The 14,423-nt window shown below is 41.1% G+C and overlaps 1 protein-coding gene across 1 annotated transcript in view; it reads left to right on the top strand.

Moving 5' to 3' along the window:
- PRKCH (protein kinase C eta) overlaps positions 1–14,423 on the top strand; it is a 141,853-nt gene that overhangs the window by 91,699 nt on the left and 35,731 nt on the right. The window contains exon 10 of the mRNA XM_089522759.1: positions 59–213. Within this exon, the coding sequence (XP_089378885.1) occupies positions 59–213 (155 nt within the window). The remainder of the gene's footprint in view (positions 1–58; positions 214–14,423) is intronic.

The raw sequence follows: 14,423 nt of genomic DNA, 5'->3' as shown, positions 1-14,423 counted from the left end.
AAAGTTTGATTTGGGGCAAGAACTGCACATAATTAATGGGCCTCCCTTGCTGAATTAGGACCGCCTCTTCTTTGTCATGGAATTTGTAAACGGAGGGGACTTGATGTTCCACATCCAGAAGTCCCGACGCTTTGATGAAGCCCGAGCCCGATTCTACGCTGCAGAAATAATTTCAGCCCTCATGTTTCTCCATGAAAATGGCATTATTTACAGGTAAGCAAAAATGTGTTGCTGTTATTGTTTTTATGAGCCTTTAAGTCAGTTCTGACGTATGACAACTGTATTAAGGGGTTTTCTTGACAAGATTTATTCAAGGGAAGTTTGCAGTTACCAGTCTCAGAGGCTGAGAGATATGACTTCCCCAATGGGTTTTCATGACTGAACAGGGATTCAAACCCTGATTGTTCAGAAAATAGGATGGCATGGACATCCTGACTTTAGTATTCAGTGTTACACCTTGACACTTCAGGATCATCGTGTCTTGTTCCATCAAAGCTGCACTTCCAAGTCATAACCATCATCTGATTTCTTGACTGCAGTCTCCATCTAATTAATGACTGAGCCAAGATATGGAAGATCTTGAACTATTTGAGCCTCTTTATGATTTGCTTTAAAGTTATGTAAATCATATTTGGTCATTATTTTTGTTTTCTTAATGTTCAGCTGTAAACCTGCCTTTGCATTTTCTTCCTTGACTTTCTTAAGTAATTGTTATGAGTCTTTGTTGTTTTCTACTAGCAGTATGGTGTCATCTGCATCTCTTAGATTGGTGATGTTCCTTTCTTCAATTTTTTCACACTTCCTCCCTCCTGAATCTAAACCTGCTTTACATATGATAATTTTAATTTACAGTTGCCATGTTGGGGGGCATTCAAGAGACAGAATGGTATGTGTGGGAGAGAGTGAGTGTGAATTGATCAAAGGGAAGAGTGAGAACAAGGGAATATATGACAAGTTGGCAAAGTGCTGCCCATGGGCCACATGTGACACCCCCCAAGCCATCTTTGTGGCTCCAAATGATTCTCCAGGGGTCAACAATGCTCGATGGAGCATTTTCACCTTGTTTTTGACCTCTCCAGGCCAATTTAGCCCTAGGAGAGGCTTCATGCTTGCAGTACTGTGGCATGTAGCTATGCCCATGCAGCTATGACCTGGTGCATTTGGCCCAACCCCATTTGGACAGAAAATGTTGACTTTGGAAATTACTACAGGTTGAATCTCCCTTATCTGAAATGCTTGGGACCAAAAGTGTTTCAGAATTTGGATTTTTTTAAAATTATGGAATATATATAATCTTGGAGATGGGACCCAAGTGTAAGCATGAAATTCATTTTATGTTTCTTATAACTTACCTGAAGGTAGTTTTATACAATATTTTTAAAATAATTTTGTGCATGATACAAAGTTTGTGTACACTGAACTATCAGAAAGCAAAGGTGTCACTAGATCAGCCATCCATGTGGACAATTTTGGATTTTGGAATATTTCAGTTTTCAGATGTTCAGATAAGCTGGTGGTCCATATCAGTCCCTACGCTTAGACCAAGAAGAAGACTAGGAATGGAAAGGGCAGCTAGGAATGAGCTAGACAAGATCTTAAAGAGTAAAGACATATAACTGAGCACTAAAAACAAATTCAACCAAGTCATAGTATCTCCCATCATCGTGCATGGATGTGACAACTGGACAGTGAAGAAAATAGGAAAAGAATTAGCTCATTCAAGATGTTGTGCTGGAGAGGAATACTGAGGATACCATGCATGGCCAAGAAGACAAACAAATGGGTCCTTGATCAGATCAAACCCGAACTTTCCCTGGATGCCAAGATGATAAAACTGAGTTATACTTGGAGTACATTATGAGAAGGCATATCTCACTGGAAAAGACAATAATGCCAGGAAAGGTAAAGGGTAGTAGAAAGAGAGGAAGACCAGACACTAGATGAATGGACTCAAGCAAGGAATTCATAGGTATGAATCTACAGGGCTTGAGCATAGCAGTGGAAAACAAGAGGTCTTGGAGATGTCTCATCCATGGGGTCACCATGAGTTGGGGCCGATTCAAGGGCAGTTAACAACAGCAATGTGGCCAGTGCACCTCAAATACCAGTGAAACCAGCTGTTTCAAGTACAGGCTCCAGAATTTTGCTGTTAACACATGAGTAAGTTTCTCTACAGAAGCAGTTAGACATTTTTGTCTGGTGTAGAACGTCTACATTCATTTAAAGCTTGCAGAATTAGAGTTGTGCATGCAGATCTGTCGTGCCCTGTGTATTGTGCATGGAAATGCCTCTTGTACATGATGCATGTGCCTTTGGTTGTGCATTCAGTTTCATAATGGTCTCTACCCTCTAACAAAGTGGCACTACAGAATAGATGTGTAACTCTGTGAACATAAAACTTAAGCTCCATATCCTTGACATAGGGCCTCAGTCAAGTTTTCTCAGAGTCAGCTATCAAGGCAGAATGGAATTTTTGTATCTAACAAAAAGCCAGGAGGGAGAAATTGTTTTTGATTATTGCTGGCCTCCAGCTGTCACCTTTTGACAGTTGTGCTTATCAAATCTGTTGTGTTGATGACAGTCCTCAGAGTGTGTTTGCTTCTGCAAATGAGAAGTGAAGAAGGGAGGTCCTTCTAGCTCCCTCCTGCCATGGCTGGCTATAAATTGAATTTACAGCACTCAGAGAGTGTGGGTGGGAATTAAATTCATAGTGGAAGGGGGAGTACTCCGTTATCTTACTCTATAAATAATGTATGCTTTTTATTTATCACCGTGTCATTACCAGATCCGCTAAAGCTCAGAGCTTCTTCTTCTTCTTTTAATAATAATAATAATGTGTTTTATTTATAGACCGCTATTCCGCGATGATCATAGCGGTGTACAGTAAAATCTTTAATACAATAAAAATACAGTTAAAGGAGGGAGAAGTCTCATCCTTCAGGCAGTCCAAGATGTTGCTGGTCTGCCTGATGGCTCCCTCTGAGGCCGAGATGACAGTTGAGGAGGGAGGGGCCTCTTCCTTCAGGCAGTCCCTGATGTTGCTGGGTCTGCCTGATGACTCCCTCTGAGGCCGAGATGACAGTTGAGGAGGGAGGGGCCTCTTCCTTCAGACAGTCCAAGATGTTGCTGGGTCTGCCTGATGGCTCCCTCTGAGGCCAAGATGACAGTTGAGGAGGGAGGGGCCTCTTCCTTCAGACAGTCCCTGATGTTGCTGGGTCTGCCTGATGGCTCCCTCTGAGGCCGAGATGACAGTTGAGGAGGGAGGGGCCTCTTCCTTCAGGCAGTCCAAGATGTTGCTAGGTCTGCCTGATGGCTCCCTCTGAGGCTGAGGTGACAGTTGAGGAGGGAGGGGCCTCTTCCTTCAGGCAGTCCAAGATGTTGCTGGTCTGCCTGATGGCTCCCTCTTTTGTATTGATAATGAAATATAAACAACAATTACATAGGAAATAGAGGAAGTAAAATGAGGTGTTATATATACAACGTATATAAAGAAAAGGGGCAAAAGAAAAAAATGAATGAAAAGATTTGGATTGCTTATTATTATTATTATTATTATTTATTTATTTATTTATTTGCTGTCCACTCTTTTCCCAGAACTGGGACTCACAGCGGCTTCACAACATTAAAAAACTGTACAATTAAAAACATAGGAAAAGGTACATTAAAAAGGAATTAAATTGATGATCGCTGGCCTACAGCTGACACCTGTTGATACTAATGAGTATTAAATTGCTTGAAACCCAGATATGAAGAACCCCTGCAACTTGAATCAATGGAGCTTGCATAAGGGTCAATTTACCATGTCACCAGTGGGTTTACCTAGTTCTTGTGCTTTGTATGCCATATGTTTTTAACTGATCTTAATTTTTTTATAGTTCAATAATTTTTCCACTTTTGTATTTTGTGCATTTTTAACTAAGATTTTTTTTAACTGTTGTAAGCCGCCTTGAGTCCCAAACTGGGGGGAAAATGGGATATAAATATAGGCCCCATTCATACTGACCTTTTTGTGCTGGCAGGAACTGGGAAGATTCGGTCCCCCCCCCCCCCAAATCCCTCCAGAATCAAGTGCCCACTACCTCAATCAGGGTATTTTAACCCTGAATGCCCTCTAAGCTCCTGTGGAGAAATCAGTTTAAAATGAAGGCGCCTTTGCTGTCAATCAAATTTAATTCCGCTTTCATCATAGGTGACATTTCCTGCAGCCATTGGGCAATCAGAAGTGTGCTTCCCCCCTCTTTTTTTTTTAAAGAACCAGGTGCCAGTATGCGCATATTTTGTCAAATTTAAAAACCTCCTCTGTGTATGTGTGTGTTGTGGATATTTGGGTCACTGCAGGTTATGGATCTTCCCTTTCAACCCCAAAATGCAATCTAATGCCATCTCTGCATCCTGCATCCTCCCTCCTTGCCACCGCAGAGTGCCTCATATACATGTAATAGTAATAATAATAATAATAATAATAATAATAATAATAATAAATTCCTCACCTTGGAATGCCAGAAAAGGATGCCATGCATTCTTTGCTTTCCCTCAGCTACCCCTGAATTCCTTATAGACAGTAGCAAAAGCCTTCTGTATCAATTTGCCAATTGGAAAGAGAAACGTTTGTAACATTCGCATTGTAGCATTCCCTCCTACAAAGTGCTCTGCTGCTGGAAGCAAGGAAATGAAAGGGAAAGTGAACAGGCAGGTAGGCACATTCTATCTATATATCTATCTACCTGTAGCAAAAAATATGCACATAGTCTGTCAAAAATAATTTTTAAAAAAATAAAAAGAGAGCGAGAAAGCTGCCTGGTGTGAGAGGGAAGCTTGTTCCATTCTGTGCCCTACCTCTGACCTAATTCCCTCCCCTGAACTTGACCCTTTGTCCTGCTCCTTCCTTCTCCTCCTCCTGCTCTGTTACCCGGATTGCCCTCCATGGCCCCCTTCTTCTCCCCCCCCGGCTCCTTCATCCTTCTCATCCTCCTCCTCTGTCACTCTTGGCACCCTTTCTCCAGTTCCACCCTCTGCAGAACTGCAGGGAAAGTTCATATTCGCAGAACCCGTTTCTCACCCCAAAAGATACAGCTTTTACTCTGATTCCAAATGACCCATGCTAAGGAAATGGTTGTGGAAGCCTCAGATTTGCTTGTGGGAGGGCCCCATATATGACGATGAAGGAATTATAGGCTGCTGCCCCACTGCAGAATTAATGCATGGTTCAATGATATGGAATCTTAGGATTTGCAGTTAGTTGTGGCACCAGAGCTCTCTGACATAGATGGGTAAATATCTTACAAAACTACAAATGCCAGAATTCCATAGCTTTGAGCCATGGCAGTTAAAGTGGTGTCAAATTACATTAATTCTCAAGTGTAGATGCAGCCATACAGTTGGAAGGTGCCTCATGGGCCAGTGAGTCCAGTGCCCTGCTCAGTGCAGGATCTCCAGCTAAAGTGTCCCCAGGTGATATGATGATAGAAGAGAATGGAACAGAATAGTTAGGAATAACAATAAAGTTTGCTTGTGTCTCTGGGTACCAGTTATAGAGGAGCATGGTTTGCCATGGGACAGGGATTTGAATACAGAAGAGAGGCTGTCTTTTCAAAAGCAACAGACTTAATTTTAAAAAAACAAAGACCTTTGTTATGGTCATAGAATCATAGAGTTGGAAGAGACCCCAAAGCCGTCCAATCCAACCACCGCCATGCAGGAAGACACAATTAAAACACTTCCAACAGATGGCCATCCAGCCTCTGTATAAAAATCTCCAAAGAAGGAGACTCCATCACACGCCAGTGTCAAACAATTCTTACTGTCAGGAAGTTCTTTCTAATGTTTAGGTGGAATCTCTTTTCCTGTAGTTTGAATCCATTGCTCTATGTCCTGGTCTCTAGAACAGCAGAAAATAAGCTTGCTCTATCTTCAATATGTCATCCTTTCAAATATTTAAAAAGGGCTATCATGTCACACCTTAACCTTCTCTTCCCCAGTCTAAACATAAATGGCTACAGAAGCCCGAGCATCATTTCCAGTCCATTATCTTTTTCAATTTTGTCACCTGTTTGCTTTCCACCCCCTTGTAGTGCTACAATATATGTATGTGTGCAGATGTGCTGAAAGGCTTCTAAAAATAAAGAAATTTACTCTGGGAGCATGCATTAGCATGAAAGGAAGAGCCATACATGCTCAGGTCTGGGTAGAGAGCTCTTTAAAACACCAACTGAATATCATAACTAACTGCAAGTGGTAGTTGTTGTTAGAAGAACCCGCTGGTTCTGTAACTATTTGGCATTTCTCCTTTGAGGCTTGGGGACATGAGAATGAGACATAGCTGTGGAATTAACAGGAAGCTTTTCCCTTGCTGGAGGGTCTCAGAGACCATGACAAACAGTGTTTGCTTCTTATGGAAGGCAGACCTTTAAGCTCTGGTGGAAAAAGCTATTCAGACTATTTCCGTTGTAAAAAATGGTCTCAGGATCTGACTGTTGTATGAAATAGTCGCAGCTGGTCTTCAACCACAGAAAGAGAAATCGTGTAATGAAAACAGGGCTATGACTGTGTTCCTAAAACAGACAAAGCTTGGAAAAGTAACTTTTTAAGAGGAGTTTGTTCCCACTGTTATAGCTGCCAAGGAAGCAATTGGTTGTTATTACTCATTGCAGTGTTTAGAATGATAATTTATGTGGCTTGTGTTGTTTATTAGGCTATTTTTTGCTGTTTTGTTCAAAAAAGCGTTTTGGAGGGGAAGACTTGATGGGAGACCTGATGGGAGACCTTGGGAGACCTAATGATGGATATGGTATAAATCTTCAAAATTGACTGCCAAAATGCCTGTGAACATTTTGCAAATAACTCTTAACAGTGAAACATAGCAATAATGAATTAGCTTCATTTTCTCTTGCCATTTTACATTTGAAATATGATTTTGCTCTTCTTACACTCTCATTACTGCAAGAAAATAAGTTAAATGTAACTACCGATACGTTGCAAGTAAATTGTTTCTTACAAATGCAAGAAACAAGAGTATTGTTATTGATTATGGACTTTTGGTCATTTTTATGCTAGGCTAACTAATACTTTAAAATATTGTATGTGTAAATATGTGCCTTCAAGTTGTCGGTCAACCTAGGGTAACCCATGAATTTCATAAGGTTTTCTTAGGCAAGGAATATTCAGAAGTGTTTTTGCCCATTCCTTTCTCTGAAATACAGCTGACAGCATCTGGGATTCGTTGGTGGTCTCCCAAATATTAACCAAGCTATTTTTGTGGGCCTTGATCTGCCCCAGAGTTCCTAGACTGATCCCTCAAGGGTGACTTACTCCTCTGGAAACTTCACCTTTTAAATAGGCTTTTGTGGCCTAAACTGTGTAACATGGAAAAACAAACACCTGTTTTGAAAGTCATAAATGTACTGCTGGCCATTTGCTCTCATTCTCCCCATCTCTCTCTTTCTGTCAACCACCAGAGTCTTGGGATAGAAAACTGGTTATAACAAAAAAGACAGTTGTATGGCCCAAAGTTGCAACCCTGCTTGTTTAATTATTTAAATTTGCTCCTACAGATCACTGCAGACTCCTGCTAATTTGATGAATGCAAGCTTTAGCTGATTATTTCATCAATTAAACTTGGGCCTCTGACTTGTATACACAAACATAACTCAAAGCTGTTCTGTATTTTGTCCTTAAGATGCCATAATTTGCAATCTGCAGGTTGACATCTCTCTACTCGTGTGTCCTTGAATGGTTATCTCTCTTTCCCTTCTATAGGGCCTTCCCTGGTTTATTAGATGGTTACGTTAGACCCTGCTTATTAATCTTAGGACTACTGGCTTTTATAAGGCATATGCTTTTTCTCAACAGGTTCATAAACCTGAAGCTTGGGTTGCTGCTTTTGACATTTAGAAGGAGGCTTACATAATAATCCTGTTTTTCATGCCAAAGAGTTAATAATAAAAGGACAGAGAGGGTGCAATTGTAGATTTCCAGGCAGTCAAAAGCAATTCAAAGGAAAAGATATTTAATGAGAAGCAAGAAAGGAAGTGTGAAAGTACAGTCTTTTCTCTGGATGCATGAAATCACCTTTTTGGTGTAAAGGGAAGTGTGATCTTCGCTCCAGTCCCTTCTGGTACTCTCTATTTGTTTTGACATTTCGATGTTTATCGAAGTGCTTACTAACCACTGAGTTCAATGTGCCTTACTTGGAAGCAAGTATCACTGAGTTCATGAGGATTTAATTTCTGGTAAATATGATTAGTAACACTGCAGTTTTGCAGCTTGATTAACTGGAAATGTCTTTTCAGTTGATGAATTAATGGCTCTAACCAATGATCAAATAAAAGATTGGAGCTTAGCTAAGGAGTAAATTCTATTGAACGCACAGGAACCCTGCCCTTCATTTCATTTGGTTATTTGATTTATCTATTAATCCCATGCTTTTTATATGGAGTTAAGGACACTTGGCATTTTCTCTGATCTTTCAGAACAACCCTGTAAGGTTCAGATGAGGAGGCTATTGGTCTGGAAAGGGTCAATCACAGAGTTCAGAGAAGCCCCAGATTTTTCTAAAGCAGTAGTGGAAAACACAGAGTTTATGTGTCGCTGTATGGGCCCATGTCATTGAACCTCCCGTGTTTTCTTGAATGTGTTGCCGGTTGCATCACCAATGATGCGTAGATGATTGACAGGCATTTTGAAGTGACACAAACAAGTGGGAGCAACAATTGAGCCAAAAAAGAAGCAAATAAAGAAAAGACCTGCTTCCATAGTGAGAATGACGCATCAACTGGAATTGATTCACCAGTTTAAATGTAAATGGGAATGAGCCCCCATAATCCCATATCCTCCCCACAAATTTCCAACTGACAAAGGAGAATGACTGTTGATGGAAACCTCTACAATGGCAATATTCTTCTGTGGCAAATTGGCCCTCCATTAGTTTATGGGAGTGAGAACTTCAGAGGGTCCTGGGGGTCATATGGACTGCCGAAACCCCAACAAAAATGGATGTGGCTGTAGATTCACTTGTGGCTTTTTTGAAAACTTGTTGTGTGCCTTCAAGTTGTTTCTCACTTACAGCAACTTTAAGATGACCCTATGACAGGTTTTTCTGGGGCTAAGATTGTGTGATTTATCCAAGGTCACCCAGTGGGTTTTCATGGCCCTGATTTCCAGAGTCGTTCACCAATGGCGAAGCCACTACACCACGCTGGGCTGTTTTATTGATGTTAAACAGTACAGGGAGGCCTGGCAAACAATGTGAGAGGTGAATTGCCTCTCCTGTAGGCTTCCTGGAGGGAAACTGACCTTTTTGATTGGGAAAAACAAAGGATTATCAGACGACATGCAAAATCATTCTTGTTCCAGGGCCACAATTTGCCCACTCCTGCTATCTGTGCAGGTACGCTAGTCTGCTTTTCTTTCTGTTTTGCTCATCTTGAATGTGTCCAAAACACACTGCAGTTTGAGATAATCCATCTTTAACTGCCCTGGCTCAGTGCTAGGGAATCCTGGGAATTGTAGTTTATTGTGGCACCAGAGCTCTCTGACAAAGTAGGCGAAAATGTCTTACAAAATTACAGTTCCCAGAATTCCCCAGCATTGTACCAGGGCAATCAAAGCAGTCTCAAACTGGATTATTTCTGCAGTGTGTTTTGGACCTCAGTTATTTTGAAGGCAATTGTTTACCTTGTCTATTGTGGGTAGGCATGCATTGTTACAGAAGGATCACCTAAAATAGAATCCTGTTCTTTCCCAGGCCCAGCTTTATTGTATTATTTATTGCAGACATGCTGCTGCAACCCAACACTGAAAGTCTGTCTTTCTCTAATCTCCTTCACCATCCTCCCAATACCAATGCTGCAGAAAACTTCCAGCTAGACAGAGGGCAAAGAAGAAAATGATTTGGCTGGAATGGGCTCCCATAAAAAGACTTTGGCCTGTTACAGACTGCCAAAATAAAGCTGCTTTGGGTCTCTTTGGAGGTATGCTATTTAAATGATGCATGGGTCCTAAGAGTCCGGAGGTCGCGCCAAAGCCACACTCCATTCCTAAGCACCAGAGTGCAGCTTTGGTGCAGCTTCCGGATTCTTAGGATGCATGCATCATTTAAACAGCATACCTCCAAAGAGACCCGAAGCAGCTTTATTTTGGCAGTCTGTAACAGGCCATTGTAAAAAAGAACTTCTTTGTCAGAGGCTTTGTTAACTGAGGTATGTCTGTTTACCAGTTCTGCAGCCATGTGCTCTAGTGAAAGACCAGTTTGAAAACAAGAAGGGTAGGTTGGGAAATAGTCATTTGCCTAACATACAGAAAATGAGCAAATTAAGGAGAAGAGTCATTTAACTTTCTCTTCAACCAGTCTTTAGCAGAGTTGCCTTTTTAGACTGCAGCTCCCAGAACATCCCAATCTGCATGGCACCAATGTCCATGCCAACTGGAGATTCTGGGAACCATAGTTTTCAAGCTTCTGTCCTGGACATACTTATTTTCTGCATGCAGGGATTCCTCCCCCCACTGCCCCATTTTTCTGTAGAGAGCACCATTCTGTTATATTAGGACATGTGCTAAGGATTGCTGTAGTCCAAACTACATAGAAAACATCCATCTCATTAAGAAGTGGACTGTTAACTAGAGAGAAGAACATTTTCCAAACATCCTAGTGGAGGGAAAACATCAGTGTCCTTTATGTCCCCAAATGTAGCTGCTCCCTGGATAATGGCTGTAGACTGGAGAGAGTAAAACCAAACCTGGATCCTTTTCACATAGTTATAGCACTTTGATATCACTTTCACAGCCATGGTTGCATTCTGTGGAATCCTGAGGTTTGTAGCTTGGTAAACCACTAAACACAATTCTAAGCAATCCACCATAAACTACAAAACCCAGGATTCCATAGGATGTAGCCATGGCAGTTCAAGTGAAATATATTGCTATAATTATATAGTGTGATCTGGTAATGAAAGTAATTGCAGCTGGGAAACCAGACTAGATTATCCTGAACTGAGAAAGGCTAAATATTTCAGCAGGAAGGATGTGGGATAGTGGTGGCTTTTCTAAGAAGACATTTCTCCCCCTCCTCTCCCTGCAGAAGCTTTGAGTTAACCAAAGTTCACTAGTTTCCTAGCAAAGTGTTCTTCCTCCCACTTGTTGTTATTAGCTGCCTTTGAGTCGATCTCGACTCATGGCAACCCTGTGAATGAGATGTCTCCAAGATCCCCTATCCTCTACCTCTCTGTTCAGATCTTGCACGCTCAGGCCCATGGTTTCCCTGATTGAGTCTATCCATCTAGCATGAGGTCTTCCTTCCTTTCTACTTCCCTCCACTTTCCCCAGCATCACTGTCTTTTCTTATGAGTTGTGCCTTTTCATGATGTGGCTGAAGTATGACAGCCTCAATTTAGTCATCTTGGCTTCCAGGGAGATTTCAGGCTTGATCTATTCTAGGACCCATTTGTTTGCTTTTATAGCTGTCCATGCTATCCTTAGCACTCTTCTCCAGCACCTCATCTCAGATGAGTTTATTTTCTTCCTATCTGCTTTCTTCACCATCCAGCTCTCACATCCGTACATGGTGATGGGGAACACAGTGGCTTGAATGATTCTAACGCTAGTGTTCAGCTGTATATCTTTACACTTTGGGATTTTGTCTAGTTCTTTCATAGCTGCCCTTCCTTTTCCTAATCTTCTTCTGATTTCTGGGCTGCATTCTCTGTTCTGAGTAATGTTTGATCCAAGATATGGAAAATCTTTTAGCTATTTTGATTTCTTCATTATCTAGTAGGCTGGATTTATGTAAATCCTCTGTGGTCATTATTTTTGTTTTTCTTTAAGTTTAACATTACAGCTGCCTTTCTTATTTGATTTTCTTTCTTTCTTTCTTTCTTTTGTGAAACTGAAGTCTTTCACGGTCTGCATCCATAGTTTTTGTGGGTTTTTTGGGGCTTTCTCTGAAGATGCCAGCCACAGCTGCTGACAAAACATCATAGCCTCATAGCCTGAAAAAACCCACAAAAATTGTCTTTATTGTTATTTATTTCATTTATATGCTGCCTTTCTCCCCGAAGGGACCCAAGGCAGCTCACAGATTTAAAAGCATTACAGTAAAATTTAAACAGTTAAAATCACCTAAAAATACAGTTTAAAATGTAATATAAAATTACATTAAAATATAATAGGAGTTAAAAGGCAATACACATGCTCAATAGAAAAACCACTGCAGTGTGCTTATATTTTAAGTGCTTGTTTAAGTAAAAACGTCTTCGACTGCCATCGAAAAGCAAGCAGGGAGGGAGAGAGCCAGTGTAACCTCCTGCAGAAGGGAGTTCCAAAGGGTGGGAGCAACCACTGAGGAGGCTCTCTCTCTCATGTCCACACCAAATGAGCCTACAATGGTGGTGGGACCAAGAGAAAGCCTTCCCTGACGATCTTGGTGTTCTTTAGTGCTTGTTCCAAGTCTGTGATGTTTCTGCTAGTAGTATGGTGTTGTCTGCATATCTTAGGTTGTTGATATTCCTTCCTCCTATCTTCGCTCCTCCTTCTGTGTCCAAGCTGCTCTTTGCATGGTATTTTCTGTATACCTAGAAAACCTAATTTACCAGTTACACAACCATCTGTAGAGGCAGCTGAGAATGTTTCCCCCTTGGGAAGATTGAACAGCAGATATACAGGGGATGCAGTGTGGTTCAGTGTTGCAACGCAATAGCATGGAAAAGGAACTTGTCTATGCTCTATGGAATGTAGGTAGAAAACCCTTGTATTTGGCATCTCCAGACAAGGCTAGCAAAGACTCTTGTCTGAAGAGACACATTATCCCATTTGGTTGCTAATCTTCGTAGGATTACAGGGAGGGCTGTTTATTGGAACATTTTGCTTCTGCACTTTGTGTCCACAAAGAACAATTCAATTCATGACTAAGTAGGTTGGTTTTGATCTGATGCCCTTGCTGGCAATGAAATTGGCTGTAGCCTTTACAAATCCTCAGGCGATGGGTGGTGAAAAGGGAGAGATTGTTTTAAGTAGCAGTTCAAATCCCTGCTCAGCCATGGAAACCCACTGGGTGACTTTGGGCTAGTCCCACTCTCTCAGCCTCAGATGAAGGCAAAGGCTGAACAAATCTTGCCAAAAAACACCCTGTCACAGTTTTACTTTTGTTATGTTGCTTCCAACTTATGGTGACTCTAAAGCAAACCAATTATTGGGTTTTCTTGGCAAGTTGCTTCTGAGGCGGTTTGCCATTGCCATCCTCCAAGGCTGAGAGAGTGTGACTTGCACAGGGTCACCCAGTGGGTTTATATGGCTGAGCCAGGATTTGAACCCTGGTTTCCAAAGTCACAATCCACCTTTCAAATCACTACACTGCACTTTAGGGTCACCATGTCTCAGAAAGGAATTGATGGCACACAACAAACTTTTCTGTAGTACAGAGGTAGGGCACTTGTGCTCCTCTAGATGGTGCACCACAATTGCTAACATCGGAACCATTGGCCATGCTAGCTTGGGTGGATGGGAATTAGCATCTAAAATAACCTCTAGCAAGCCTCTGATTTCCCATCCCTGATACAGTGGGTCAAAGATTGCTGTAATGTTTTGCAATATTCACCTTTAACATCAGTTAGCAGGAAGGTGTTTAGTCTTCCCAGTTTATATTGCACACATGCTGAAAGTTGTTTGGATAGATGAAGGAGGTGAAAATGGGCACGTAACACCATGGTTTGGGTGGGGAAGGAGAGGAGGAGGTTTGTGTTGTCCTTTGGCACTACAGTCTTTCTCTATCCCATGACCTACTCCTCTCTTACTAAATGAAAAATGATTGCTGCAGATCACAGGCTTTGTCAAGCAAATTGTTACAAAATCATTTGTATTAAATATAAACACAACCACACACATAATTTGTATATGTATCTAAAACAAACATATGTAAACAACAACAAAACTGCTGACCCAACTAAACAACAAAACAAGAGACAATACAGTGGGCCCTTGGGATCTGCCGAAGTTTGGTTCCAGGACCCCCTGTGGATACCAAAATCTGTGGATGCTTAAATCCATTAATTACAATGGTGAAGTAAAATGGTGCCCCTTATATAAAATGGCAACATCAAGGTTTGCTTTTTGGAACTTTAAAAAAAATTCAAGCTGTGAATGGTGGAATTCATGGATAAAGAACTTATGGATATGGAGGGCCAACTGTACATACCCTGCTGACTTTCCACCACATAACCCACTATTATTCTGCTTCCTTTATGTGATATTATAGCTATGCTTCTACAACATACAAACTCCATTTATTTTACAAAACCTAAAACTGATGTATACCCTCAATGGGACTACAAAAAGTAATAAACAATTTGCATACTTTCTTAAAGATTTCTCTTTAATTGACATTGTCAATTTATCCATTTCAGCAAGTTCAGTTTTCTTCATCAGATAATTGTCAT

The sequence above is a fragment of the Sceloporus occidentalis genome, unplaced genomic scaffold (assembly GCF_023333645.1).
Source record: "Sceloporus occidentalis isolate IW3139 unplaced genomic scaffold, rSceOcc1.0.p SCAF_4, whole genome shotgun sequence".
Lineage (NCBI taxonomy): Eukaryota > Metazoa > Chordata > Lepidosauria > Squamata > Phrynosomatidae > Sceloporus > Sceloporus occidentalis.
Note: the sequence above shows the minus strand (reverse complement) of the source record. Positions and strands in the feature narration are given on the sequence as shown.